This window comes from Vulpes vulpes, chromosome 11 (genome assembly GCF_048418805.1).
Source record: "Vulpes vulpes isolate BD-2025 chromosome 11, VulVul3, whole genome shotgun sequence".
Classification (NCBI taxonomy): Eukaryota; Metazoa; Chordata; class Mammalia; order Carnivora; family Canidae; genus Vulpes; species Vulpes vulpes.
In genome coordinates, this window is record NC_132790.1 from 88,075,174 (window position 1) to 88,103,155 (window position 27,982).

The 27,982-nt window shown below is 34.6% G+C and overlaps 1 protein-coding gene across 4 annotated transcripts in view; it reads left to right on the forward strand.

The window, feature by feature from the left end:
- Window positions 1-27,982, forward strand: part of RASA2 (RAS p21 protein activator 2) — a 126,827-nt gene that overhangs the window by 82,474 nt on the left and 16,371 nt on the right. Inside the window, exons 10-20 of one of the 4 annotated variants that reach the window (XM_072727019.1) lie at window positions 7,569-7,725; window positions 8,208-8,356; window positions 8,994-9,108; window positions 9,558-9,632; window positions 10,479-10,602; window positions 13,347-13,453; window positions 18,036-18,119; window positions 18,554-18,631; window positions 22,469-22,542; window positions 23,060-23,169; window positions 25,486-25,497. In XM_072727019.1, the coding sequence (XP_072583120.1) occupies window positions 7,569-7,725; window positions 8,208-8,356; window positions 8,994-9,108; window positions 9,558-9,632; window positions 10,479-10,602; window positions 13,347-13,453; window positions 18,036-18,119; window positions 18,554-18,631; window positions 22,469-22,542; window positions 23,060-23,169; window positions 25,486-25,497 (1,085 nt within the window). The remainder of the gene's footprint in view (window positions 1-7,568; window positions 7,726-8,207; window positions 8,357-8,993; window positions 9,109-9,557; window positions 9,633-10,478; window positions 10,603-13,346; window positions 13,454-18,035; window positions 18,120-18,553; window positions 18,632-22,468; window positions 22,543-23,059; window positions 23,170-25,485; window positions 25,498-27,982) is intronic. The other 3 variants (XM_072727020.1, XM_072727022.1, XM_072727023.1) reach the window with 3 other exon arrangements.

The window sequence follows — 27,982 nt, forward strand, 5'->3', positions numbered from 1 at the left end:
TGTCTTTAAAAGAGCCTGCCTCTCCAAGTTGACCGTAGACATTCTTCACTTTGAACTCTATTGTAGGTGGATTTTTAGACTCAAAGTTTTATTTTATTTTTACTTCTTGCTAATACAGATCTAAGATTTATTGGTATTTCTGGTGGCATTTGGTATAATTGCAAAAAATGTATCCACTTTGGGGGGGCAGATTAAACTTACTAGTTACTTTGAAAATTTGAGGAACATTTGAGGGCCATCACACTCCCCACTTCTCATTATCTTCTACCTGCTGTAAAACAGCATATATATATATATATATATTTTTTTTTTTAAGATTTTATTCATTTATTCATGAGAGACACAGGGAGAGAGAAAGAGAGAGAGGCAGGGACAGAAGGAGAAGCAGGCTCCATGTAAGGAGTCCAATGTGGGACTCAATCCCGGGACTCCAGGATCACACCCTGCACTGAAGGCTGGCGCCAAATCGCTGAGCCACCCAGGGATCCCCTAGCATATATTTTTAAATGAAAATTTCTGCAGTTTGTTAAGTCTTTGAAAATTGTATGGCATGCCACTCATTACAAAAGTAAAAAGTGAGTTCTTAGGGCTTCCAGGACCCCTCAAAGTGAACCTGAAATGTGCCACCTCTCCTGTACTTTAAGTGTGACTACTTCCAGATAGGCCCTTCCAAATTTGGCAAAACTTTGTCCACCTTGGCAGGATGTAAGAACATTAAGAAACCAATTAATTTTATTCCTATAGATCTCTTTTTTGCCAGTAATATTTTAAAATGTTTTAAAGCCAAAAGGGTGTAAGTTCTAAAATTTATGCAGCATGGAATGGAAACTTCTGCTGATTCATTTATACTTCATAGATATATAAGGAAGTATAAAAATGTGAATGCCATTTTCTTTTAAGTCAGAAATTAAACTCGCTAGCTCCTTTGTCAGTTGTAGAGCAGTAGCATCCCCTTGTGGAATTGATGGCAACTGCATTGAAAACGCAGGGAAAGCTTTATCTTCAGGATTTCAGGCATATTCTTTCTAATCTTGGCAGTAGGAAAGAGAATAATCCGTAATGTAATCCTGTTGTTTGAAAAGTTTCAGTTTGCTTTCCTTTTTCACATAATTTTCAATTAGTATTTGTCTATTACGGTCTTTCCCTGAAAATGGATTTTAATGGTTCTAACTTAATTTTATTCTCAAACTACAGTATGATTCAGTCATTCCCCCATTCCTTTCTTGGCTTTTCAGCTCCTTAGCTATGATGTATGTTCCTTATTCTGAAACTTCTGTTAGATGTTAGGAGTAGCTTTTTAGTGTTGATAGTAACTATTTTTAACTTTAACCTTGTAGATAAAAGAATTTTAAATTATTTTTTTGAATCACTAATATACTCACATGGTTCACCGTTCAAAAAATCTGTGTCTTAACCCAATCCCTCAGCTAATCATTTCCCCTCTTCTGAGGTAGTTACTATTTTAAGTTTCTGAAAATATTTTATGGAATATAGTCAAATACGTATATATCCTTATTTCCCCTTTTTACACAAATGGGCACATACTGTATCCTGCTCCACACCTTGCTTTTCTCACCTAGCCGTTTAGTAGACCCTTAGTAGTGATAAAGAGTATGGACTCTGGAACCAATATGCCATGGTTCAAATCTTAACCTCTGCCATAACTACCTGTGTGACCTTGGACAAGTTACTTTGCCATCTTGGCTTTTCCTTTCTCTGGCTATAAAATGAAAACAGTACAAATAGTACCTGCCTCCCAAAGTTGTTAGAGGATGAAATGCATTCATCGTAAATGAAACAGGCAGCAAGTGTAGTGACCACAAGTATAGCTCATGCTCTCATTATTATTATTATTATTATTATTGCTGCTGTCATCACCATTCCTCCAGAGCAGTCCATATAGAGTTTATGTATCCTTTGTTGTCACACCAGTATTCTATTGTTTGAAATCTTACGAAGAGAACCTCAGAGGCAATCTAGTTAAGTCTCATTTCACAATTCCTGTGATGTCAGTCTTAATGTATGCAAAACCTTTGTGTGATTGTACAAATTGGTACAATAATTTCCCCAAAATGGTTCAACATGTAACAGTGGAGATTAAGAAAGGACAATAGAGAGGCCCCTGGGTGGCTCTGGTTGAGCCTCTGCCTTTCGGCTCAGGTCATGATCCCAGGGATCCTGGGATTGAGTCCTGAATCGGGCTCTACGCACAGAGCCTGGTTCTCCCTCTGCCTATGTCTCTGCCTCTCTCTCTCTGTGTCTTTCATGAATAAATAAGTAAAATATTTTTTTTTAAAAAAGAAAAGACCATAGATACAAATACCTTTTCAGGTTGTAATTTGCATTCTGAATGTAAGATTCAAATGGTAAATGAAACAAATGGTTGGGATTTTTCAACAAAAGCACTTTCTACATATTTAAAACTAGATTAATATTTTACTTGAGAGGAGTTGGTTGTCTAGTTTGCTAATTTTGGTGTACCTATCTTTAATCTTCTATCTTTAGTAAAAATCCATTGATAATGCTTATCTTTATGGAACCAGAAACAATATTCGAATGTTAGTAGAGCTGCCTCTGAACAGTTACTTTCCAGCTTCTAAACATTACTTCATAATGCTTGTTTTCAGTGTTACGAATAAATATAGTTTTTGCCTGCCTACCTTAATTTCAATTATATACACCTTGTGGTTAAAAATTTTCGAATGTAAATTTTTTCTTTACTAAGGAGCTGTCAAAACTACTGAATCTTGGGAGCATCAGGATTACTTTCATGCCTCTAATTGTGAATAAAAAATATGTTTGGAGCAACTGAATTCCACTTTCAGTTAATAATTCCTCTTTATTTCCTTTTTCTTACTCTTTCACACTGGAATGCTTTACTCAAAAGCTGAAGAAAATATATTGTGGGTTTTTTGGGTTTTTTTTTTTTAAATCCCTCAACCTTATTCATGTCTACATATCCTCATCTAACAAATCTTGAGGGTTTTCTCTTTTCCTCTAATTCATACAAGATTATTGAGCCCACAGGCTTTAAATTGAGCCTTTTTAATCAATGTTATAAAATAATAAATCACATTTTATGTAGTTACATAAATAAGTACATTTATCTATAGTTATTTAGATATGTAAGTGATAATAGTTATATATAAATCTTATATAAATAATAGCTACGTACTATTTACTGTATACCAGGCACTATTCTAAGTGCTTTACTTAGTTATATCAGTTAGATACTATTACTGCCCCTTATTTAGGGTAATAATAATAATTATAATAATATAAGGAAACAAGCATGGAGAGATTGAGGAGTTTGCCCAAGGTCACACAGCTGAGATTTAGATCAAATATTCTGACTCCAAAGTTTATACTCTTAACCAATTACTATAATAAATTGTACTTTGGCAAAATTATTTTAGAATATATTTAAAACTCAAAAATATTCAGGGCACCTGGGTGGCTCATTTGGTTAAATATCCTACTCTTTATTTTCAGCCCAGGTCATGATCTCAGGGGTATGAGATTGAGCCCCACGTTGGATTCTGTTCTCAGCATGGCGTCTGCTTAAAATTCTCTCTCCCTGTCCTGCCCCCTCCTCACCCGCTCATGCGCATGCGCTCACTCTAATTAATTAAAAATGTTTTTTTTAACCCTCAAAAATATTCTGTTTTATGCTGAAATCAAAGATTTGAATGCCCCTTGCTTTGTAAAATATTGTTAAAAGGGGCACCTGGGTGGCTCAGTGGTTGAGCATCTGCCTTTGGCTCAAGTTGTGATCCTGGGGTCCTGGGATGGAGTCCTGCATAGGGCTCCCCACAGGGAGCCTGCTTCTCTCTCTGCCTCTCTCTGTATCTCTCATGAATAAATAAATAAAATATTTAAAACATATATATTTATATTTTACTGTTTATATATACATATAAAAATTTATATATATAAATTGTTAAAAAGAAATTTGATGTCATCCCTGTTTATTGAAAAATGATCTTTTCAAGTATGGGTAGGACAATGACATATTTTAAATTTTTGTTTTTCAAAAAACACATGACACAGATGACATACTATATCCAGAAGGATTTCTTACCCTGACAAAGAAACCTGTGGAAACAAACTTTAAAAGTGAGGCAGGAGTGAGCTCTTCTGGGGTTGCTAGGCATTCTAAAGAAGTGCATACATAATAATTAGTAACTGGTGTAGCACTGTAGTCCCTCTGTAGAGAATATGCCATGTTAGGATTGTAGATTTATTTTGCTGATATTTTGTAGTTTTGTTAGAGTAACAGAGAGACAAGGCATGCTCCTTCTTCCAGTGATTTGGAGATAAGAGAATCAAAGTTGCCCTCTGAGTAAAATTCCTATAGAACAAACAGTATGTAATTCTGACTAGAATATGGGAACATTGTTTAAGATTTAAGATGGGTAAGTGCAATCTTAGGGAGACAGAACTAAGCTGTAACTATAATGCAAGTATTTTTATTCTACCTTATATGGAAAAAACTAGTTAAAACAGAAGGGAAATATTAGAACAACAAGAAAGAATCCCAAAGAGGCAAATGTAGGTAGGTACTACCCATTTAAATATAATCAAGAAGGAAGGAGATTCTGCTCTGGAAGCATTCTTGTTTCCTTGGCAAACGGTTGTCTTAGCTGAGAATTCTTTTTTTTTTTTTTAATTAATTAACAGTGTATATTATTAGTTTCAGAGATAGAGTTCAGTGATTCATCAGTTGTGTATAACACCCAGTGCTCATTACATCATGTGCCCTCCTTAATGCCCATCACCCAGTAACCCCATTCCCCCACCTGCTTCCTCTCCAGTAACCCTCATTTTGTTTCCTAGAGTTAAGAGTCTGTTATGGTTTATCTCCTTCTCTGATTTCATCTTGTTTTATTTTTCCCTCCTTTCCCCTCTGATCCTCTTTGTTTCTTAAATTCCACATGTAAGTGAGATCAGTGATCAGTCTTTCTCTGACTTACTTTGCTTAGCATAATACCCCTTAGTTCCATCCATGTCACTGCAAATGCAAAATTTCAGTTTTTTGATGGCTGAGTAGTATTCCATGTGTGTGTGTGTGTGTGTGTGTGTGTGTGTGTGTGTGTGTCTTTATCCATTCATCTATCGTACATTTGGGCTCTTTCCATAGTTTGGCTATTGTGGACATTGCTTTAGCAGAGAATTCTTAAGACTGCCTCAATCTCTGCGTTGTATCTCTGTACTCACCATAGTACCTTCTGATAATATGGCTTTCTAAATAGATTACCAGTCGGTTAAAAAAAATGTGTTAATCTAACAGATTAAAAAGTTATATTGACAGGAAAAAAAATGTATTAGTTGCAATGATCAATATAGATGAATCACCATGGGAAATACAGCGATTGTTGAAGCTGAGTGATACGTGCATGGGGAGGTGGTGAATTAAAGGTATTTATTATTAATATTCCCATTCTCCTTACTTTTGTAAATGGACATTTGCATAATAAGATGTATTGGTCCCAGAAGAAGTACAGGTATTTTTACCACTTGTATTTCTTTTCATAAATTTAGAAATTGGCTTTCTACTTTGTACAGGTCTTTGTGCTCAGTCATTACAGTTCAGGTTTACTTTCAGATAAAACTAGCAAGTCTATAAAATATACTGGATTGTGGAACTCAGTCAGCCAACTAGAATTTTCCTTAGAAAATTAATTAATTAATTAGAATTAATTCTAATTCTGGGTTACCTTTGCTAATAGGTTTATTTGCAGTTATTTCCTCAGGCAAAACTTTAAATCATTATTTCTCAAATCAGAATAGAAATTCTGAAGGCTTGTCTTTCAAGGTAGAGATTCTTCTTTCATAGGTAGTGATATAATTTCTCCTCCTTTTATTGTCATCCCCTCATCTTTGAAATTTTGCTTTATTGGGTCTCTAGTTCCCTTTTATGTCTTTAATTATATCTTTCTCAAAGCTAATAAATATTCTGTTAAACCCTCCCTACCTTCTGTTTTTGAACAAGTTAGTGTATTGGGGAGGCTATAGGTGATAAATATCAAAACTACCTACACTACTTTATAAAAAGTATTCAAGTATTAAGTAAAGGAGGAATGATAGAATTCTAAAACTATCGTTTTACAATCTGTGAAAGTTAATGATGTGGTGCTCATCAGTGATTGCTATTCAAGTATTAAGTAAAGGAGGAATGATAGAATTCTAAAACTATCGTTTTACAATCTGTGAAAGTTAATGATGTGGTGCTCATCAGTGATTGCTAATATCACAAAAAGAGAGACAGACATTAGTGCCTCTTGGTGGAACAACACAACACCATCAGTGAAAGGTTCTTTCTTGCCAGCATATCAAATCTAAATCTAACCAAACCTCTAGATCTAACTGCCAATATATAGGAAGTACAGAGAGGACAAAGAACAGGTTAAGTGATGTCAGGGAGATAAAGATAGATTTAGCACAATCCCCGATGTGGAAAATTCTAACTACCTGATTTCTTAGGGGGTAGAGGGAATCTACAGTAAAAGAAACAAGTATCAACTAGTTAGAATCTGTGGACCTTAGATATGAACAAACTGTAGAAAAATGTTTATGATAAAGTTTGGGAAAGTTTGAACACGGCTTGGGTAATGCTGATTTTTAAAAGTTATATGTAGTTATAGATGTTGAAATATTTATGGACAAAATTAAAAGACACATGGAAATTACTTTAACACAGGAATGGGATGGGAGGAGTGAATAGAGGTATGAGACTGAAACAAGAATAGCCTTGAGTTGATGATTACTAAAGCTAGGTGATGGGTTCATGGGAGTTCAGTAGATATATTGTCCTTTTTACGTTTGTATGTATTATTAAATTTCCATGATAAAAGTTCTCTAAAAATTATTAGATTTCTGATTTTGGTCCTAAAAACTCCTCTTGATTTCTAAACATTTCTCTTTCCTTCAAAAATGTTAAAGTTATCTTTGTTTTTACATTTATATTTATACCTTCTACTTACCTGAAAAAAATTCATGTAAATCTGATTTGTGCAAATAAAAATATTTTCAGTGTAGTTACACTGTTACTTCTTTAATAATATAAAAAATCTATTTATAAACCTTCAGTCACTGGCTTTTTAAAAAATAAGTTCAGGTTTTTACATATGTAAGATATACTTTAAAACAAGATCACTTTTTCCTTCTTGTGGCATGTCTTGTCTATTTCAAATATGTCTTTCTTAAATTTAGGTGATGAGAGATTATTTTTTATTTTACATTGGATTTTAAATGTTTTACATTTTATTATCTTTTCCTAAGTCTGCAAGCTAATCGAACTCTCATTCAATTCCTTTGAGATTTTAATTTTTGTTATTACCTGTACTTTTCGTTTCCCATATGAAAATCTATTTATAGCTTTCTAGTTCTATATACAACCAATGCTAAGCCTCTGAAGACTGATAGTTGGCTATTTATAAAGTGTCCTAACCTTAAAATACTAAAGTGACTTTTTGGTTTGGTTTTTTTATACAGCTTAGCTGTTTATTTACCTCACTGACTTGGATGCTCATTGTCATCTCACAAAGTCAGTTGTACTTTTACTTTAGGTACTTGCTACAACCAAGAGACAATGGAAACAAGTCATCTAAAACTGATGATCTGGGATCTCTTCGATTAAATATATGTTATACAGAAGACTACGTGCTTCCTTCAGAGTACTATGGTCCTTTGAAAACTTTGCTGCTAAAATCACCAGATGTTCAGGTACTTTAAAATTTTTAAGTGTATGATTTAATATGAGAAGGCTAAAATAATTCTGTAAATGATGTGGAAAAGATTTCAGAGTATCAAGTTTTATTAAAATAGCTAATATAGGAGCACCTGGGGGTCTCAGGACGTGATCCTGGGGTCCTGGGATGGAGTCCCCCATTAGGCTCCCCACAGGGGAGCCTGCGTCTCCCTCTGCCTATGTCTCTGCCTCCCTCTATGTGTCTCTCATGAATAAATAAATAAAATCTTTTTTTAAAATAGCCAATATATATGTACATTCATCTGAAGCACAGTGCTGTGATTCCAGAATATGCTTGAAATTTCATTCTCTGAGAAACGTTTTTAAAAATTAAATGTTATTCTGTATAACAGTAATAGCCAGTAAATATGCTTGAATTACTTATACAGGCTAGTGATTGAATATTTAGTCATGTTTCCTTGATTTTGTGCTTGTTTTCTCCCTTTCTGTATTCTAGCCGATATCTGCCTCAGCTGCTTACATTTTGGGTGAAATTTGTCGAGATAAAAATGATGCTGTTTTGCCTCTTGTACGACTGCTGCTGCACCATGATAAACTTGTTCCTTTTGCCACTGCAGTGGCTGAATTAGACTTGAAGGATACACAGTAAGAGTTATATTAAAATGTTAATTTTGTGTGTTGAAATTGGATCTTAGTTTGCCAAATTGTTTTTGTATTTTCACTTCTTTTGTATTGACCAGCCTTCCTGGATAAGAGTCTAAAGAGGACTGCTTAGCAAGAAGTAAAAGGCATTTCTTTACGTTAACAAACAGTATCCACCAACAGCAACACTAACAGTTAATGAAGGATTTTTTTATTCGGTGTCCAAATTTCCTGTTACTGATCTTTGCTGCTGCTTGTAATGATTCACATGTCACAAATAAAATACCAGATCAGAAGTTGGGTTTTTTTCCCCCTTACCCATTATGTATCATTCAATATACATATGTGTGACATTATGAAAAGCAGTCAGGTGGTTTCCCATTCCTGTTATTGCACTGTCTCATACACACACATTCCACTTTTGTAGTTCATTAATATGGCTTGCTTTAAAAAACAAAAACAAAAACAAATTCTCTTACTATTTTGGTAAGTTTGAAAATCGTAATGACAGCAAACTTTTAAATGCATGGCAAAAATTACTAAAATTGTTTATATAACCAACGTCAGATATTTCGTATTATTGATTTCATAGCGTTTGTTTACTGCACCTGGTTTCACCTTATTTTTCTTTGTATTTCAGAGATGCAAACACAATTTTTAGAGGAAACTCCTTGGCTACCCGATGTCTGGATGAGATGATGAAAATAGTGGGAGGGCACTACCTGAAAGTCACATTAAAACCTATTCTAGATGAGGTACAGGCTATATATATACTTCTGATAATTGAAGTCTGTGTGGCCTTGTGATATAGTCTCTCTCTCATCAAATGACCTAGTAACAGGGATAATACACTCACTTATGTATTACTGAAAAAATAGGGCTGAACCCTTCAGATGTAAATAAACCTTTTCCATCAGTGGTTTTTTTACTGAAAGGGCACACTGAATATAATCTGTATAATTATTTTATTGTTACTGGATTTGCTCTTTTTTTCCTTTGGTTACCTGATTTTAGTTTGAGTTTCAAATTTATGAGAAATAAATTTTGACAGTTCTTTTACAGTATTGTGTACATTATCTCTGAATGGGAGTTGTAAACTTTGTTACAGTTTTAATTTTTACAATTACAAGAAAAATAATAGTTATTTTCGTTTGCCAAATTATTTAGAAAAGAGCATTAAATGAAAAATTAATCTATCTTCCAGATATGTGAATCCTCAAAATCCTGTGAAATCGATCCTATTAAATTGAAAGAGGGAGATAATGTAGAAAATAATAAGGTAAGTCTTTGTTATCTTTATAACTGCATTAAAATGCACCTTCTCCTAAGCATAGTCTTCCCTAATGCTGTATGAAGGATGTAGTGCTTTTTATTCTTAATGCCCATACTATTAGCAGCATCTCCTGTGTCTAGTTTTTAGAATGTTATTTTCTCGTGGGGTTTTACTTTTGCTCTAGTAACAATAGTGGAATAAGGCTGTATCTAGTTGCTACCTCCATTCTAGCCATTCATTTGGGATCAGACTGGCCAGGCTTAGTAGCACAATGACTTGGTCAACCAATATCTTAGTTGTCTGGAAAAATAATGATTATGTTAGAATCACAGGTTTTCATTGCACTAAATAAAATTTCCAGAGTGTCTACATATATCTGCATATCTGAGTTATTTCCCTGATTTCCCTTTGGATCATTCTATATTCTGTTGCTTCTTGTGAAGTTAATTCCATACATTTACTAGTTATATTTCACTAGACTCAATTGAATTTGTTAAATGAGGTCAGGATGTAAGTTGTCCTTTAACTGTGTGAGTTTAGAGAAGGGAAGCAGAGGTTTAAAGTACACTATATAGGGACACCTGGGTGGTTCAGTGGTTGAGTGTCTGCCTTTGGCTCATGTCATGGTCCTAGGGTCCGGGGATCAAGTCCCACATCGGGCTTCTTGTGGGGAGCCTGCTTCTCCCTCTGCCTATGTCTTTGCCTCTCTGTGCCTCTTATGAATAAGTAAAATCTTTAAAATAAATAAAGTACACTGGATAGTAACTGCCTAATCTCATTTTCACTGCATTATTTTCTATAATGGCTGTGGAAAAGTTAAAATCCTGATGTTTACCTTGTTAAATCCTACAGGAGAATCTGCGCTACTATGTGGACAAGTTATTCAGTACAATTGTAAAATCAAGTATGAGCTGCCCCACTGTAATGTGTGATACTTTTTATTCTCTAAGGCAAATGGCTACTCAAAGATTTCCCAGTAAGTGCTTTGTTTTGCTAAAACATACCATTTCTTTTTCTGTACTTTTTTTTTTGTAGATTTCCTGTGGATTTGGCTTATGTGAAATGTTTAAGGTTTATAGGTACAGTCTTCTTTGCAAAATAATTATACTCTTTTATGAAATATATAATTTCATTTCCTTACAGCCTCAAAACATTGTTTATTTCAATATATTGACAACTTTTTACAAAGAGCAAATCAAAAACCGTTACTTTTAAGAAAGGCAAACATTTAGAACTATAACAAAAGTATCATTTTTACTCAGTACTTATAAAATTGTTAAATGTAATAAAGAAAAACACTTGTTATTTGTACCAACTACTGTTTTCACTTCATGCATTTAAATAATGAGAATTTTTAGTTCAGTACAACTGGCTAGATCGGACAGTTTGAAAATGCTCAGGTTTTGGTGGTGGGACATTTTTATAAAAACGGTTTGAGTCATTAGAAACATCTGTTGAAAGACATGGAATTTTGAGGTATGTCAATACATGCTTTAATTTTGTAATAACAGCTATGTCAAGGCTTCATTTAGAAACATATCATAAAAGCAAGAGTTGCTATTTCTGATTGTCAACATTTGGAATTATTCTAATTATATGCATCTCTGATAAGTAAATAAACTTGCTATAGCTGTCTTTCTAGATCTGCCTATAATAGGGGGAAGGGGCGGAGTTAAGGTGGCTGCTTAAGTTATTAATCTTACCCAGATATGTGAGACTGTAAGTGTATTTCTATAACCATCTGAAGAAATTTTGCTATTTTATTATGTTCTTTTAACTGTGTGTGTGTGTGTGTGTGTGTGTGTGTGTGTGTGTGTGTACACACACGCGCGCACGCAGTTATCTGCCCCTCCACTAAATTTACCCAGTGCTAAAGTTGTGGGCCTGAGTTGTCTAACTAACATGTATATAAATTCAGACTTAGATGCCTTTGCTAATTCTACTAAAGACATAAACAGTCAGCTTCAAATGAGTGTACTAAATCTAGTCTTTACAACACAGTAAAGGGAGCCAGAGACATTAACATATGGCAAGATGAACTGCTCACTGAAATTATATTTTTAAATAGTTAAATCATGACAAGTACATTGAGTATTTAGTGAGTGAACAGACATGGTGCTAGCCTGAAGTGTCTCCTACTCCTCCTACTGTCATGTTCACACCACTACTTGAGGTGTAGGTTCTGCTCCCCTTAGATAAATAATGAAATTGAGGTTTAGAGATGTTACGTAACTTGTGCAAGATCCAAGACATGGCCAGCAGAAAAGAAGGATCTCCAACCTGAGTTTGGCTTATTCTGAAGCGTATTGCTAATCATTGTAGTCTACACTACCCAGTGATCTTGGCCTTAAAAAATATGTTTAATTCTGTTGTAGAAATTATCTAAAACACATTTTATGACTTTTTATAAATGCAAACGTGTTTCCTTTACCATTCTTTTTGTTGGCTTTTTAAATATTGTTTTCTTATCCTCAGTAGACTACAGTAGTGTTAGTTTTGTTGTCATGAAATATTTTCATATTTTCTCATTTGTTCTTCTGTTGCCCTGAGAAGATGAGCGGAGAGTAGGGAAGAGACAGTGAGTGGGCAGTATGTATTACTGAAGAACTACAAGTTAAGTTAGACTTGCCCATGAGTACCTTTTGAGTGATTTATAAAACTTAAAACTCAAACCAAATCCAGACTTTTTTCCCCTCACTACCTGTTTCTCTGTCACCTGATTTTTGGGTTAAGTATTGACTCCAGTCTGAAACAAGAGCTGTAGGTGAATGACAAAAACCACAAGTTGTCTTCAGTTCATCTTCATTTTTATATGGAAAACTGATCACATCTTTAGAGGAAAGATTTCCGCCAGTTGTTTTTTATTGCATTGTCTTTGATCTTATCAAGATGTTTTTTTAAAGATTTTATTTATTTATTCATGAAAGACACAGAGTGAGGCAGAGACATAGGCAGAGGGAGGAGAAGCAAGCTCCATGCAGGAGCCCCATGCGGGACTCGATCCCAGAACCCCAGATCACATCCTGGGCCTAAGGCAGATGCTCAACCACTGACCCACCCAGGCATTCCATTATCAAGACATTTGGGGGGAAAATTGAAACAATATTCTAAAACTAACAACAACCTATCCTAGTCCTAAGAGATTCAGTATTGCCACTAGGTAGTACTAGATACTACCTTTATTTTTGTTGTAATTTCTGGAGTCTCTCCTTGCAGATGAGGAAAAAGGACTTTCTCCAAATTAAAATATTTCTGTGGGCAGCCCGGGTGGCTCAGCAGTACAGTGCTGCCTTCAGTCCAGGGCATGATCCCTGAGACCCGGGATCAAGTCCCACATTGGGCTGCCTGCATGGAGCCTGCTTCTCCCTCTGCCTGTATCTCTGCCCCTCTCTCTCTCTCTTTCTCTCTCTCTCTCTCTCTCTCTGTCTCTATGAATAAATAAATAAATCCTTTTTTAAAAAAAATATTTCTGAAAATCTGGTAGCTTTGCCTTTCCTTTTTAAAATTTATTATTCCTTTCAGATTTTTTTAGTCCTAGGAGTTTTTCCTTTAATTTAGTCATAATCATGCTATCATTTCATCAGCTCAGTCCCCATTAGACAAATTATATTGATCTCCTGTTTAGTTTATGTGTTTTTCCAATATTTTTTTTATTTTGTCATCGTTTTTTAATTAATTCAGTGTTTTTGTGCATGACATTTCACCATTTTTTTCCTGCAGATGACCCTCATGTTCAGTATTCTGCAGTGAGCAGCTTTGTATTTCTTCGTTTCTTTGCTGTAGCCGTAGTATCACCTCATACTTTTCATTTGCGACCTCATCATCCAGTAAGTGTTGTTCTTCTCAAAGTTTTATTCCATTTTTATTAAATTTTTTAAAAGATGAAATAACAAGCCAGTTTCACTTGGCTGATTTCTTATAATGGTACTTAAATTTACTGGGCATTTTCCTTGCCCATTTCAGTCTTTCAGAGAAGGCTGAAAATTCCGTTTTTTGTTGTGTTAAAAGGTATTATACAAAAGTGATAAAATATTGATAGTTGTTGAAGCTTGATGGTAGATACAAAGAGGATTCATTATATTTACCCACCACTATCGTGTGTATCTGTAAATTTCCATAATACTAGGGTTGTTTTTGTTTTTTCATGAGTTACGGGTTTAGTTTAATCTTGCAAATATTTTTAAATCTCACAGAAATATGAAGAGGCATATTTCTGAAAGGCGTAAAACTTTGATTGGAACATTTGTTTGGTTATTTCACACTTTTACTTTTTATTCACCTTATACTGTAAATATATGAGACGTAAAACTTTAAAAATGTTCTGAAGTCCTATTTATTTATATCTGAATTTATACTGCGTAGATACACATATTTCCTAACATTTTAAAACTCCTTACTTTTGCTCTTAGTTTCCTTCTCACATGGAATATTTTTGCTGAATCTTTAACATTTTATGTTCCAAATATTTTATAATCTTAATAGCTTTCATTGCTGATTGGTGTGACATATTATAATAATAGCCAACATTTACTTAGGACTTTGTGGTAGGCCTTGTGCTGAGTATTTATTTATGTGTTTTACTTAGTCCTCTCTGTGAGGTAAATTGTTATTATCCCCATTTGCAGATAAGAATATCACAATTCTGTTATTTCTCCATGGTCACACAACAGATAAAGTAGGATTTGATCTCACTCAGTTTGAACTGGATTAAACTGGAATGCTGTCTCCTTCTGTCTTTCTAATCTATGAGCCCACCCCTGTTCTTTCCTGCCTCTTAGGCAGTAAGGTGTTCAAACACCTGTAATGTATCAAAAACTGCTCAGCGCTGGAGATACTGTGATGAGGAAGACACTCTCTGCCCTTAGGAAACTTAACTAATACGGGGTAGGGAAGACACATGGGTTTTGGAGTTAAACTGGGCTTTAAAGGCCATTCCTCTTCACAACTGCATAACATTGCCCACTCATTTCACTTTGAGAGCTGAACAGAACCATGCTGCTTTTGCAGCAACATACAGAGGACGGACTGTGAATAACTTGCCAGAGGACAGTCTGTGAATAACTACAGCAGAGAGTGGGCAAGTGTCCTTTTGTTCATAGTGCTGTCCTTTCTGTGGCTATGTTACTGAAGCTGTGTAAAATTCTGGGTCCAGAAAAGCTTAGTAGCAGCATTCTGGATAGAAACAGAACTCCTACCTCTGAGCTTGTGACCCTGCCCCTATATTCAGACTTGAATGTGCATATTTCTGTAACAGATGTTGCAGTAAAGTCCTTCTAATCACAAACTGTATTTTAGATCACTTTTCCAATCAAGATGCTAGAAGGACTGGTTCATACTGTGTCTTATAACTTTTTTGTTTGCTTTTAAGTGTAAACTTATCCCCTCTCTTTAAGAACTTTTCATTCAATTGGAAGAATAGGACAAATATGTAAGATACATAATCTAAAACTAGTACCTGATTTTTACCAAGTTAAGGTACTATAGAAATTGAGAGCAAGGAGTGATCCCAGGAACCTATGGGTGATGGGATTGTCAAGACCAATATTGAAAGTTAGAGTGGTTTGGGAGGAGAACCAATTAATGGTTGTTGAATACTACATTTAGAAGTTCTTTGAAGTTTGAGAAAACAATTTTAATAAAGTATAAGAAAATCAGATTGCAAAAGATTAGAAAATAATAGGTAAGTGTAGTTTTTACCCAGGAAATATATCAAAATTGCTAATAAAAGACAGGCAAATTCAGACACGTACAAGTGTGTACACACACACATGAATGGATAATTTTTTTAAATGCTTATTTTTATTTTTTTTTTTAAGATTTTATTTATTTGTTCATGACAGAGAGAGAGGCAGAGACACAGGCAGATGGAGAAGCAGGCTCCGTGCAGGGAGCCCAACGTGGGACTCGATCCTGGGTCTCCAGGATCAGGCCCTGGGCTGAAGGCGGCGCTAAACCACTGAGCCACCCGGGCTGCCCTAAATGCTTATTTTTAAATATAAGTTACATTAATATTGACGTGGTGGACTACTCCTGAGAAGGTTCATGGTGGGGGATAGAAAACAGGATTGAACCATTTTTCTCCTCATGCCCCTCATTCTCTCATTGATAGTTCCTTTAAAGACTCAGCCAAGGCAAATTCCTCTAACCCTCCAGTCTAGGTTAGGTGCCTTGCTTATGAATTATACTTAGAGCATCCTGTGGCTCTCTCTATCTTGAAATTTGTCATACTACTTTATAGTCATCTGTTTACTGTCTCTGAATGTGGACTGTCAATACCTAAGCTCAGGGGTTGGATCTTTTTCAAGTTTGTGTATCCCAAGAACATACACAGTTTCTAGGACAAGTAGACATTCAGTGAAAGGTAGTAGCTCAGAGAGGGGACGGGTCAAATGATGTGTCTTCTCCAAAATGGGAAAATCTGTATGTGGTTTAAACAGAGGAGAAGAAACCAACAGAAGGGAGAAATTGAAGAAGAAGAAGAGGGCTTGCTAATACCAGATCAGTATCCTGGAGGATTCAGAGTGTCTTAAAAAGAAAAAAGTGATGAGTGTAAACCTTAGAAAAATAGTAATTTCCTCCTTTGAGATATGGTGAGGTGCATGAAGTTGTTTTGTGTTTTGTAGATTAAAAGTAGTCAAATAATAGTAACTTCATTTGGTTCAACCTAATATAAGGAAAAAAGGATAAGATACATTGTTTTGAGGTAAGAGATTCAACTTCATTTGAATTTAATAATGTTATAAGACATCTACTAGATGCCGGTGGCAGGCTATGTGCTAGGTACCAGATGTCCAAGGTACTGGACATCCATGAAAAATTATGATGGCAGATGGTAACAAGGGAAGAATTTAGAACAGCTTGTAGGTAGAGTACACTAGGGAATCAATAAGAGCTAAATGATATGATTGTCACATAGTAGTGAGGGCCATGTTGATGTAAACAAATATCTGGTGTGCAGAAATTGTATAAAATACACTTTGTTCTTTTTTTTTTTTTTTTTTTTTTTTTTTAGTTCAGGAAAATAATCTAAAACAGTGATTTAAAAACAATTTGAACAGGGAAGTCTTGGTGAAATTCAGTTCAAATTCATTTTATTAGCCATTGTTAAGAACCTTACATTCTTCAAAGGCAGAGAATTGTAAGGACTTTTTGCACAAAAGTGTAATGGAATTAGGGATGTTTTAGCTAAAACATTTCTGAATAACCTTAATTAAGGTGTGTAACTATTTTATCAATATATCATAATGATCATATCCCAGATAGTCCTTTTTTTCCAGATTGTCTTATATCCTGGTCATCACTTTCTTCATGTCATTTTTAGTGTGGGAATACTAAAATATTAAGGAATGTAATCAAAAGCTAAACTAAAGCAATTTCTGTATCTGAATTTTCTGAAGTGTGTCTTTTGAGGGAAGATAGTGTTTATTTGAATCTCCAAAATAAAGATATTTGATAGAAGACTTGGTCCTATAGATACATGGATTGGTAGAAACTCATTGGGTTATGTACACTTAAAATCTATTCATTTCACTGTATGTAAGTATACCTCAAGTTTTTTTAAAAAAAAAGGAGGGAGCAAGGTCTCATCTGGGGAACTATTGAATCAATTTTTATTTATATTTAGTTTTTTTCTGGTAGACAGGCCTGAAAAATACCTTGGATAACGGACCCAAATATTTACTCTGCTTAGATTCTACATGAACCAAATAACTTCTCTCTCTCTTTTTTTTTTAAAGGTTTTATTTATTTATTTGACAGAGAGAACATGAACAGGGGCAGGGGCAGAGGGAGAAGCAGACTCTCTGTGGAGCAGGAAGCCTAATTGTGGGGCTTGATACAGGGACTTTGGGATCATGACCTGAGCCAAAGGCAGACGCCCAACAATTGAGCCACCTAGGCACCTCAGCTTCTCATTTCTTAATTTTAGTTAGGATTTTGCTTCCGTGATGAAAATAATTGATAGTACCAGCTGTATTAGTTATTGAGTAGCCTTAGAGGTGGGTTGAGTAGAGAAAATTTGGAAACTGCCATTTTAAGTTTCAAGGTAGAAAAAGTAGATGTGATTCACATTTCAAAAGTTAGTACAATTTGTTCGGTAATCCAAGCTGCCATACTGTCAAAATAACATATATAGTATTAAAGTATGGCTTTCAGAAGTAATGCGTTGTTGAATATAATTACTTTGGGAGGAATTATAAATAACATTTGGCTTCTTTGGTCTCTTAATTGCTTAGTCTAGTGAGTTGTGCCCAGCATAAGTTAGAGTTTAATTACATTGGTGATTTGAATGAACATTTTTAAATCACTATTTTAAAGCAATCTAGCCTATTCACTCTCTTCTACCTCTTAGACAGATTCTATTTCTTAAAAACTTAACAGGAGTTTTGTGTCTTTTTTTACATTCTTTAGGATCCACAGACAATTCGAACATTAACTCTCATCTCAAAAACCATTCAAACTTTGGGAAGCTGGGGGAGTCTGTCCAAAAGTAAGGTAAGTCTTTATATCTTTTGCTTTGTATTCACACTTCTAAATGTTTTTATACCTTATGATCCCTTCTGTCTTACTCATTCTCTTCCAAATTAAAAACAAAGCAAAACCAAAAATATGCATATACAGATGCAGTAGCGCCTTTTAGACAGCCATTGTGTCTTAGTCACCTGTTAAAGAAGTTTTATTTAAACTATTACATCTAAGCAGAGAGGAGAGAGTCTAGTGAACAGTGCAAGAACCTTGTATTTATTAATCTTTGTGCCATACTCATCTAACAGCTGTTGAAAGAAATCCTACTCCAAATCCTATAATTCTCTTGAAATATATGATTAAATCCTTTAAGGCCTTAATCTTCAGCTTAGAAAGATAATTCATTATATTCTTAGTTCTCTATTTAGCATGTATAAATTCTGTGTTGCTTTCTTTTTCCCTAGTCAAGTTTCAAAGAGACATTCATGTGTGAATTTTTCAAAATGTTTCAAGAAGAAGGATATATTATAGCAGTTAAAAAGGTATGATTGTTTTACTCTGGAAGTATTAACATTTCTTATTATACAGCATTGGGGCAATGTTAGCGTTTCATATTATTCCTAGAAGTCAATCCCCAGTTTAAAAAAATAATATTTAAACTGTACATCAAATGCAAAGAGGCTTTTTCTTCCTTTCTTCTTCCATATAAAACTATAGGATTTCTAGCTGTGGAAATACCTAAATGTTTAACAACAGCTGTTATTGCTGGTGTCTTAGTAAAATAAATGACAAATAGCTAGAATTATGGTTTCTTAACAGCACTCTCAACAGTTGGGTCAGATAATTGATTGTGAGGGGCTGCCTTGTGTATTGTAGGATGTTTAGCAGTATGCTTGGCTTCTACCAATTGGATGCCAGTAGGATGCTTCTAGTTTTGACAACCAAAAATGTCTGTAAACATTGCCAAATGTCCCCTGAGGGACAGAACTGTTTCTAATTGAGAACCTCTGGTCTAGGGGTAAGAGTTTAGTATGGTACCTAATGTATAGGGGTACTTGTCATAGTAAAAAATACATGAATTACTGAACATTTTATAAACATTATAGGCTTATGGTAGTGACCTGAGGAAAGTTACTATAAATTAAAATGTATTGTAAATGTACAAAAGACTATAGTATATAATATCCTAACACGAGGCCTACGATATACAAAAATTACTATACTTAGAAATTGAGAATGTTTTGAAAGGATTTTTACTTTCTTGAAGTCTTTAGTTCTGAATCATTCTAAACAAAATGTAGCATTATTATAAAACCCTAAAATTTGTAAAGTTTTTTTTTTAAGATTTTTATTTATTTATTCATCTAGAGACACAGCTAGAGAGAGAGAGGCAGAGACACAGGCAGAGGAAGAAGCAGGCACCACTCAGGGAGCCCGATGCGGGACTCAATCCCGAGTCTCCAGGATCACGCCCTGGGCTGCAGGCGGCGCTAAACCGCTGCGCCACCGGGGTTGCCCCTGTAAAGTTATTTTGAAGTACATCTAAACTTAGTTTGAAGAAAGTACTGTATTGTATTTATCATGATTCTGATTTAATGAATCAAAATTAGTAAGGCCATATTTTAAAGATTTCATTCTGTTTTTGTAGCATGATTGATTCAGAGTTGACTGCCAAGAGTATATTTTGTTGAAGTGTATGTTTGTACTTTATTTGTGTTTAGAATTCTTACAGGGACCCAGTAAATGAAAATAATAGTTTTTAAAAAATAAAATCAGTTGGAATTTTTTTCATCTAGAATAGTGCAAGTTCAACCAAAATCTTTTTAAGCAACCATTGAAGGCTTTTGAGGAGAAAGACTTTGAAAAGAATAGGCAAAGGAAAAGCTGCCCTTTTATTTGTAGGTCATTGTTGAAACATTTGTGGGACAGTGTAGGCAGACTTTTGTTGGCAAGATTATGATGTACTATCTTTTGTTTTAGGGTTGTTTTGCCATTTTTTATGACCTAGACTTTGGTAGCAGCTGATTGTTTTTTCCACTGATAAAATCAGAATGTGTAAAGTTGATAATGTCAGTGGAGAAAGTATTTAAGTGTGCCAGGAGTTGAGCCTGTTCCTAATCTGTCCTGTGTCACCTACTCACATTCTCATGGGCTGTCACCATAGAACACTTCCTGTTTCAGATGTGGGTCTAGACTCTTAAAATAGTTTAGGATATTTTGCCCTAATCTAAGAGTTTTCTTTATTATTTACTAGCTAAGTCAGGATATGTGCATTGCTAGAAATTGCAAAAGGCTATGAACCCCAGTTTCTCATTTTGTATTGGTGTACTATTCCCACAGAGTTTAAAAAGGGCAATTTGGATAGTTCTGTTAGCAGAGTGACCATATAATTTAGTGTCCAAACCTGGACATTTTAAAGAGTGAAAAAGAATACTATAGATAATATTGGGATCACTGCTATAGACATGGATGGCCCTGAGCAAATTAGGACCTATATTCACCCTCCCTGTAGTTCATCTTAATTATTGTGTTTTCTTTCACTTTATATAATTGTATTTATCCCATAGTTTCTTATAAATAAAACAAGTGTGATAATTATCTTAAATAAATAATAAATATTTTTCAAATAAGTAAATCTATGCCTTCAGGCAAATGCTGTGAAATGAAATGTTAAAATAAATCTTTTACCCTCTATTAGTGGATGGTTTGTGTCTAAGAACTGGAGATGTGATAAGACACTTGTTTAGTTCCCTTGTATATATATATTTAAGATTATTTATTTATTTATTTATTTGAGAGAGAGTGTGCACATGCACATGAGAATGGAAGGAGAGAGAGAATGTTAAGCAGGGGTTCTACCTAACAACCCTGAGATCATGACCTAAGCCATCATCAGGAGTCAGACACTTTACTGACCAAGCTACCCAGGTGCCCCATTTATTTAGTTCCCTTTATATACTTGTTCTGTATCTCCATGTATAATGCAAAAGAAACTCTGTTCTTGTTTATCACTTACCAAGATCTCCTTCTTACGTGCTAGAAGTAAACATTGGAAAAAATTATGTGTGGCTTCTAGTGGGCAATCTTAAGCCAATCTTGAGAGAATATGACTCCACACAAATTCTAGTTTAGATTTAGGTACTTGTGCTTCAGTGTTATCTCTATTGGAATGTACTTTTTTTTTTTTTTAGTCCCAAGTGGGACAACATAGAAAAGTATAAAGGAAAAAGCAAAGACTAAACACTAAACAAAGAGATAGCTCATTTATGGGACAAAATAGGATTCCTCTCTAAGAACAAGAATTGTTCCTTGAAATACTAATTTCTCTTTCTCATCAAGAGACAGCCACATGCCAGAAGAAGATGTTGACCTGTCAAGGTAGCATATTCATGAAGCTAACTGCTCTTTACAAGGGTGCCTTGCCATTACTAAAGATGGGTACTCCAAACTTTCTTGAGCCACCACATTCCCATTCTCACCAGGAAGTTTATAACTGGTGATTAGAGTTCCACATTATTCCAGAGAATCCAGTTACATTTCAGCCATAATTGTGGAATACTATCTTTGAGGGGTACAGTCATTTGTACATAATAGAAGTCAGCAAAATCTTTTCTTTAAAGGGCCAGTGAGTAACTATTTTAGGCTTTGCTGGCTACATAAAGGCTGTGCCCCATATTCTTCTTTGTTTCTGTTTTTATAGCCCTTTAAAAATATAAAAACTATTCTTAACTCATAGGACTTACAAAAACAGGCTGCAGGTTGAATTTGGCCCACTGAGCCATAATTTGGTGATCCCTGACCTATAATATGGGTTCACAATCTTGTATCTAAAATCCTGAGGACCAGAGATATTTCAGAATTCAGTTTTTCAGAGTTTTAAAAGATAATAGATGTATGCTGTGTATTATACCCCACTGGGGCCTGGGGTAGCATCCCATAATCAAACACATTATAGAGCACAATTTATGAATAAATTCATAAATTCATAGCACACTAAATAAGATAAATCCAGACTATGAACAGCCTTTGATAGCTCAGGTTAGGTTGTGCCCCCAAATGATTTTACTGTAAATCAAAAACAAAACAATTCTCTTTATTTAGAGCTTTATAGGTTTCAGAATGATAGCTTAAGGATTGTAGATTGAGCTGTTTTTATAGGGAAACATATTCTGGGTTTTAAGTAACTTGAGAATAAACTTTTTAGAACACCTATCCAAGGTGTAGCTTAGGAATTCCTCTACAGTTATATATTTTATAAGTTAAAATTATGTGTATTCCTTAAAGAAAAACTTCACAATATTATCAGTGATATTTAAGATAAATTGAATTTTTGACGTATGTTATCACAAAGTGTAATTTTTGCTCGTTTCCCTGTTTAGTTCTTGGATGAAATTTCATCTACTGAAACTAAAGAATCCAGTGGTACGAGTGAGCCTGTGCACCTGAAAGAAGGGTAATTGAATAAACCTAGAAATTTAAAGTCGTGTCAGTATAGATTTTATATAAGTACAAAAGGCCTGGGCCTGGAAGTGAGGAAATCTAGGTTTTGTTCTCTGTTAGAACTGTTTAAGTAACCATCAGGTAAGTTGCACATGGGCGTCATTCCTTGTCCTTAGAGTCCTAGAGTAGCTTTATAAATATAAGGAGATTGTGGGTATTAGAGTACTTTGAAAAAGTAACAGCACTCTTCAGTCTTGAAGTAATGTTATCATTGGAAATTAAAGGAGAGCTTTAGTTAAAGTTGGCCCCTTTAGTTCTGAATAGCACAATTATAAATATTAAGTTAATTAAAGACTTTATTCCATTAGCATGGCCAAAGTGAATGCAGAAGTTATAGATGACAAAGACATTTTTATATACTTATGATCGTACACAGCCTATCATGTCATTTAAAATTTTTAAAAAATGTTTGCTTTGTTTGAACTATTTTAACATCCATAACTAAATTTTTATATCTGTTGTTTTGGCAGTGAGATGTATAAAAGAGCTCAGGGAAGAACTCGGATTGGGAAAAAGAATTTCAAGAAACGGTGGTTCTGCTTAACAAGCAGAGAGCTCACCTACCACAAACAGCCAGGTAGTTGTGTTTATGCTTTATTTTGGGGTCTTTTCCTGGTTCTCAGTGAAGATTTTTTTTTCTGCTTAATGTAGCTCTGGCGAACCTTTTGTCTAATATTACTGTAGTATATAGTTTCTCACAGTGATACATACACATTAAGGATACAGTAAATATTTGACAAGTGATACCATGTAAATTCCATTTTTTATCCTCATACATGCTTTGTTTTCTAAAAAAAACACTGGTAAATCCCACTTACCTAGAACTTAGAAGTTTCTTTTAAACTCTCAGAGCCAAATTGGTAAGAATCAATATCTAACAAATCAGAGTATTTCAGTAGTTTGCTGGATAACATCAGCACAAAATTTCCACAGTCATATGATAGATTGTGATTCCTATACAGTTATCATATTCATTCTAGACTGTTGGCCAAGCTAGCTTCAAGATGGATATATAATGATTTGTCTCCTTAAAAAGCACAATGGACTGTTTGGATAAAGAAAGCCATCTTCCTACAGTGTGATTTGAGGTATTCAGAGAGGCATGGTTTGTCCCTCAGTGGACTGACTCAGTGCCTAAAATGTCCAGTTTTTAAGTTTATTCCTTTGGGGTAATGAATGATCCACAGAAGGCCATTAGCTGGTATCTTAGCAGGAATAACTTAATTACTAAATCGTGGATCACATTTAGTAGAATCCTTTTATTCACGGTGATCAAGATACAAAGATGTTCACTTAAAGCAAGAATCATTTAAAAACAGACGAAAAGATACATACATATCTTAAATATTAATATATACGCTTGCCGAATCTTTTGATAGAGAATCAAGATCTTTTCTTTAAATATGGATCTATAGATTGGATTTCCCCTTTGTGTTTCTTGTGCAAATATACCCATACTGCGTCAATTTTCTGGTTGATTTCTCCAGAGTGAATCCAGAACCTAAATACTTGAAAAGTAATCCAAGTACAGAATACTATTAGATTTCATGGTAGTCACCCCTAATCTTTTATAGGTGTCTCACCTCATATAAATCGATTTCATATGTGTGTGGATCTCCTTTTTTGAAGCTTTTTAGAGCACTCACCTGATTTTCAAATAAACAGTAACCCTCTTAGCACTTACTTTGTCACTATATATATATGTTTAAGTAAATTATAATTGCAGTATGGAAAAATGACATAAGTCGGTTTGGGAACAAACCCAATGGAGTTGGTAAATAAAACAGCCTAACCAATGAAAACCAAAGGATCCAAGCTAAACAGATAGTAGTAGCCTAGCAACCACAAGCATTCAGCATCCAATGAGCATCATCTGTTATGTCTTAGAACATGGAGAGCTTCAGTTAATCCATTAGCCCTGTTAGGTAAAGATCTGTTAAGAGAGACTGTGCTGAAAATTCTGAAATGATAGCAAACACCAGCCATAGGATACATTCAAGAGAATATAGATTCAATCAAGTAGAATCCTTGAGTGGAGATTTTTGAAGAGTAGAGTCATAAGAAAAATTGTTTCATAATTATTCCTTATTATGGCTCAACCAAAATGACTATGTATGGCCAAATGTATTAGTACGATATAAGAAACCAAAGTCATTTTATTTTTAAGCACCTAGATAATTTGTTATGGCATATCAGTAGTCACATGACTAAAGAGCAATAGGCTACATAGTCTTCCAGACAGCACTTTTTAAGGTAACTATATTTTGAGTGTTTTGGAAGTTATAGCTTATGTTGAATACTATATAAATGCTTTCACATACATAGCAGCTTTTAAAAAGTAGCTGTCATAATATGCTAATAATGTTTACATTAACAGTGCATTGAAATAAAATTTAAGGGAAGTTAGTCATTTTCCATGAATAAATTAGCTGTTTTTTCTTCATTTAAAGTATTTTCTAATCTAAACTAATATTTAAAGTCTTTTTTGGCTTAGAACTTTAATAATCAGGTGATAGTTTTGGCCTTTTTCTCCAGAAAAATGCACATACAAACTAGACCTGAGATTTTGCATATAATTTCAATGAATTTGTAGACCCAAAGTTCATCTACAGTTCTTAAGAACCTCTCTTCTAGCTAGTAAACTTTATGAGGGTAAAATTCTATAGAGTGATTAGGCTGCTCTAGATATAAAATAGACACATTAGAAATTACATTGTTTTCAGGCCTTAAGAAATTTAACCTACTGGAATGAGACATTGGAGGAATAAGCTCTGTTACATGAAGTTTCAAGATTATTTACCAAAGCCTACAGTTTTAAGCATCCATGCTTTTTGTTTTAACTATTTTGATGGATTTTTCCAAAATGTATTACATGCTTCCCTGCCTTCTAAAAAAGAATTCATTGAACGTAAGTTAACATCTTCTAGATAACGTGGGGCTGTCATTGATAATTTAATTATTTTGCAGTGCTTTGATTTAGTGGTGTTTTCAGGGCTGCTTATGGGTGTGTGCAGCTGTTGACTCCCCAGCTAAATGCCTTGGACTGCTGTGCTTTTTTGCATTCCTATGTTTGCTTTATACAGTTTTACTCAATCCCCTTTATATTCAGCTTGTTACCTTAAATTTCTTGCGCTGTCAGTGAACCATAATGTAACATCTCACTCCCACCTCCATCACGCAACTCCACATTTTTTACCACAGTACACTGTGAGTGAGGATTCAGGTACTGTTTATTAAAATTATGCTTAAGTTTAAAAAGCTTTGATGAAAGACTTAAGGACTTTCCTCTATGAAGAAAATGCATGGGCTTTGGATTCTCTGATTGCTCAAGCAAATGTTTCGCTTACTTCCTATTTCCTTGCTGTTTCTGGATAGCCAAGTCTCCTAGCTAAATCTCTTGCTATACTTGCTATCTGACTTTGGTGTCTGAAAGAGTGCCTCCCAAATTTTCTATAAATGGCTCTAAATGATTGAGTCTTTCACTCTGTCCTTTTACTGGACACTAGTATTCTGAATCAAGTATTTCTACTACTTAGAATCAAATAGTATGGTCTTTTCCCAATTTAGTGGAAAAGGAATTAATAGAATTTTCTCAATTTTAAGAGTTTTTCCTAAGTAAGCTATGCCTGCTTAGGTGATCACATGTGACTTATCTTCAATACAACTAGATTAATGTGTGGCAAATGAGTGTTATAGGGCACTCAGTCAGCAACCAGTCATGATTATATAGGCAGTTTTTTATAAGCATGTGTGCTTGTGATTATGGTCTTATATTGCTATATTTACAAATGTAGTCATCTTCTATAAGTAAAAGTTCTTCTAGTTGTATGCTGAAATCAATTGAGTTATTGACCTTCCAGCTTCTTCCTTTCCCATCCAGCCAAATCTTTTACATTGTCCATATGTCACTTTATCAAACTAGCTCTTGTAGTTCCTTTAACTTGTACTCTTTTACCTTCATGCTTTTGTATATGCTCTCCCTAGAAATTCCTTTCTTTCCTTCTTCACCTGTGTGATTTGTTGTCCTTTAAGCCTCAGATAAAGTATCAGGTGTTACAGAAGTCACTTAATAAGACTCTAGCTACTTTAGTTGAGCTATTCCCTTATTCTGTTTCTGTATTACCTTAGGATAACTCCTGTCACACTGGGTAGTCCTTAGTTTTATCTTTCTTTTCCTCTAGCCTGTAAGATCCTCAGTGTCAGGGACCATGCTTTTACTATCCATTAAGCCATATATTAGTTTTTTTTTTTTTTTTAATAAATGGTGTTCTTCAAAGAGCCCCATGTCTTCCAGATATATTATCATCTGAATTACTTTAAGAACCACTGCTTTAGGCTTCTAAAATTTCCTCTAAGAGTACTAATAATAGATTATTAACAGATTCATCTCTGAAATTCCGTCTGTGCTCTCCAAACTTGATTAGGTATTGTCCACTCTTGGGAGACCTGGTATACATAGCATATACAACTTCCATGTGATATCAGATGTTCTAGTTCATATAGCTTATGGACAATATAAAAGAAACTTTAATGATATTTTAAACATAAATCTCAGTACACTTAGATTTACTTGGTTTTTACCTGGTCATATTTTCACACACCATGTTCTACAGTATTTTTTTCTTTGGTAACTAAAGAACATCATTGTTGCAATCATATGTTGATTCAACAAGTATTTTATGGAGTGCCTACTATGTACAGATGCTGTCCTAGGCTCTGGAGAAAGCCTAGACAAATTAAAATGTTTGCCCTCATGGAATTTTAATCGTGATACACGATGAAAAAAATTTTATAGTATGTTGGAGATACAAAACGAGATAGATAAAAATAAAGCAGAGAAAAAATAGAGAATGATGGGTTTATGAGGAGAGTTGCAGTATTAAAAAGTCTAACCAGGTAGGGCTTCACTAAGAAATGACATTTGAGCAAAGATCTAAAGATGATGAGTCATGTGGATATTTGGGATAATAGTGATGCATAGGTAACAGCAGCCAGTACAAAGTCCCTGAAACAGAAGCTTGCCTAGAATATTTAAGAGATAAGAGAAAGCTCTTATAGCTAAGGGGGGTGGAAAGAGTAAAGGGGTGATCATAGGAACTTAGGTCAAAAAGGCTATGGAGAAGCTAGATATTTTTAGGGCTTTGTGGGCCATTCAGAAACTTTGAGTCAGATAGAAAGGCATTGGAGAGCTTTAAGGTGAGGAATTACATCATTTGACTTATATTTTAATAGGATCAATCATTCATACCACATGGAGAATAGAATGAAAGGGGTGAGGAGATCAGTTAAGAGGCATTGCAGTAATTTAGGGGAGCAAAGATAATGGCTTGGACCAGTTGGTAGCAGTGGAAGCAATAAAAATGGATCACATTCTGGATCTTTTTTAAAGATAG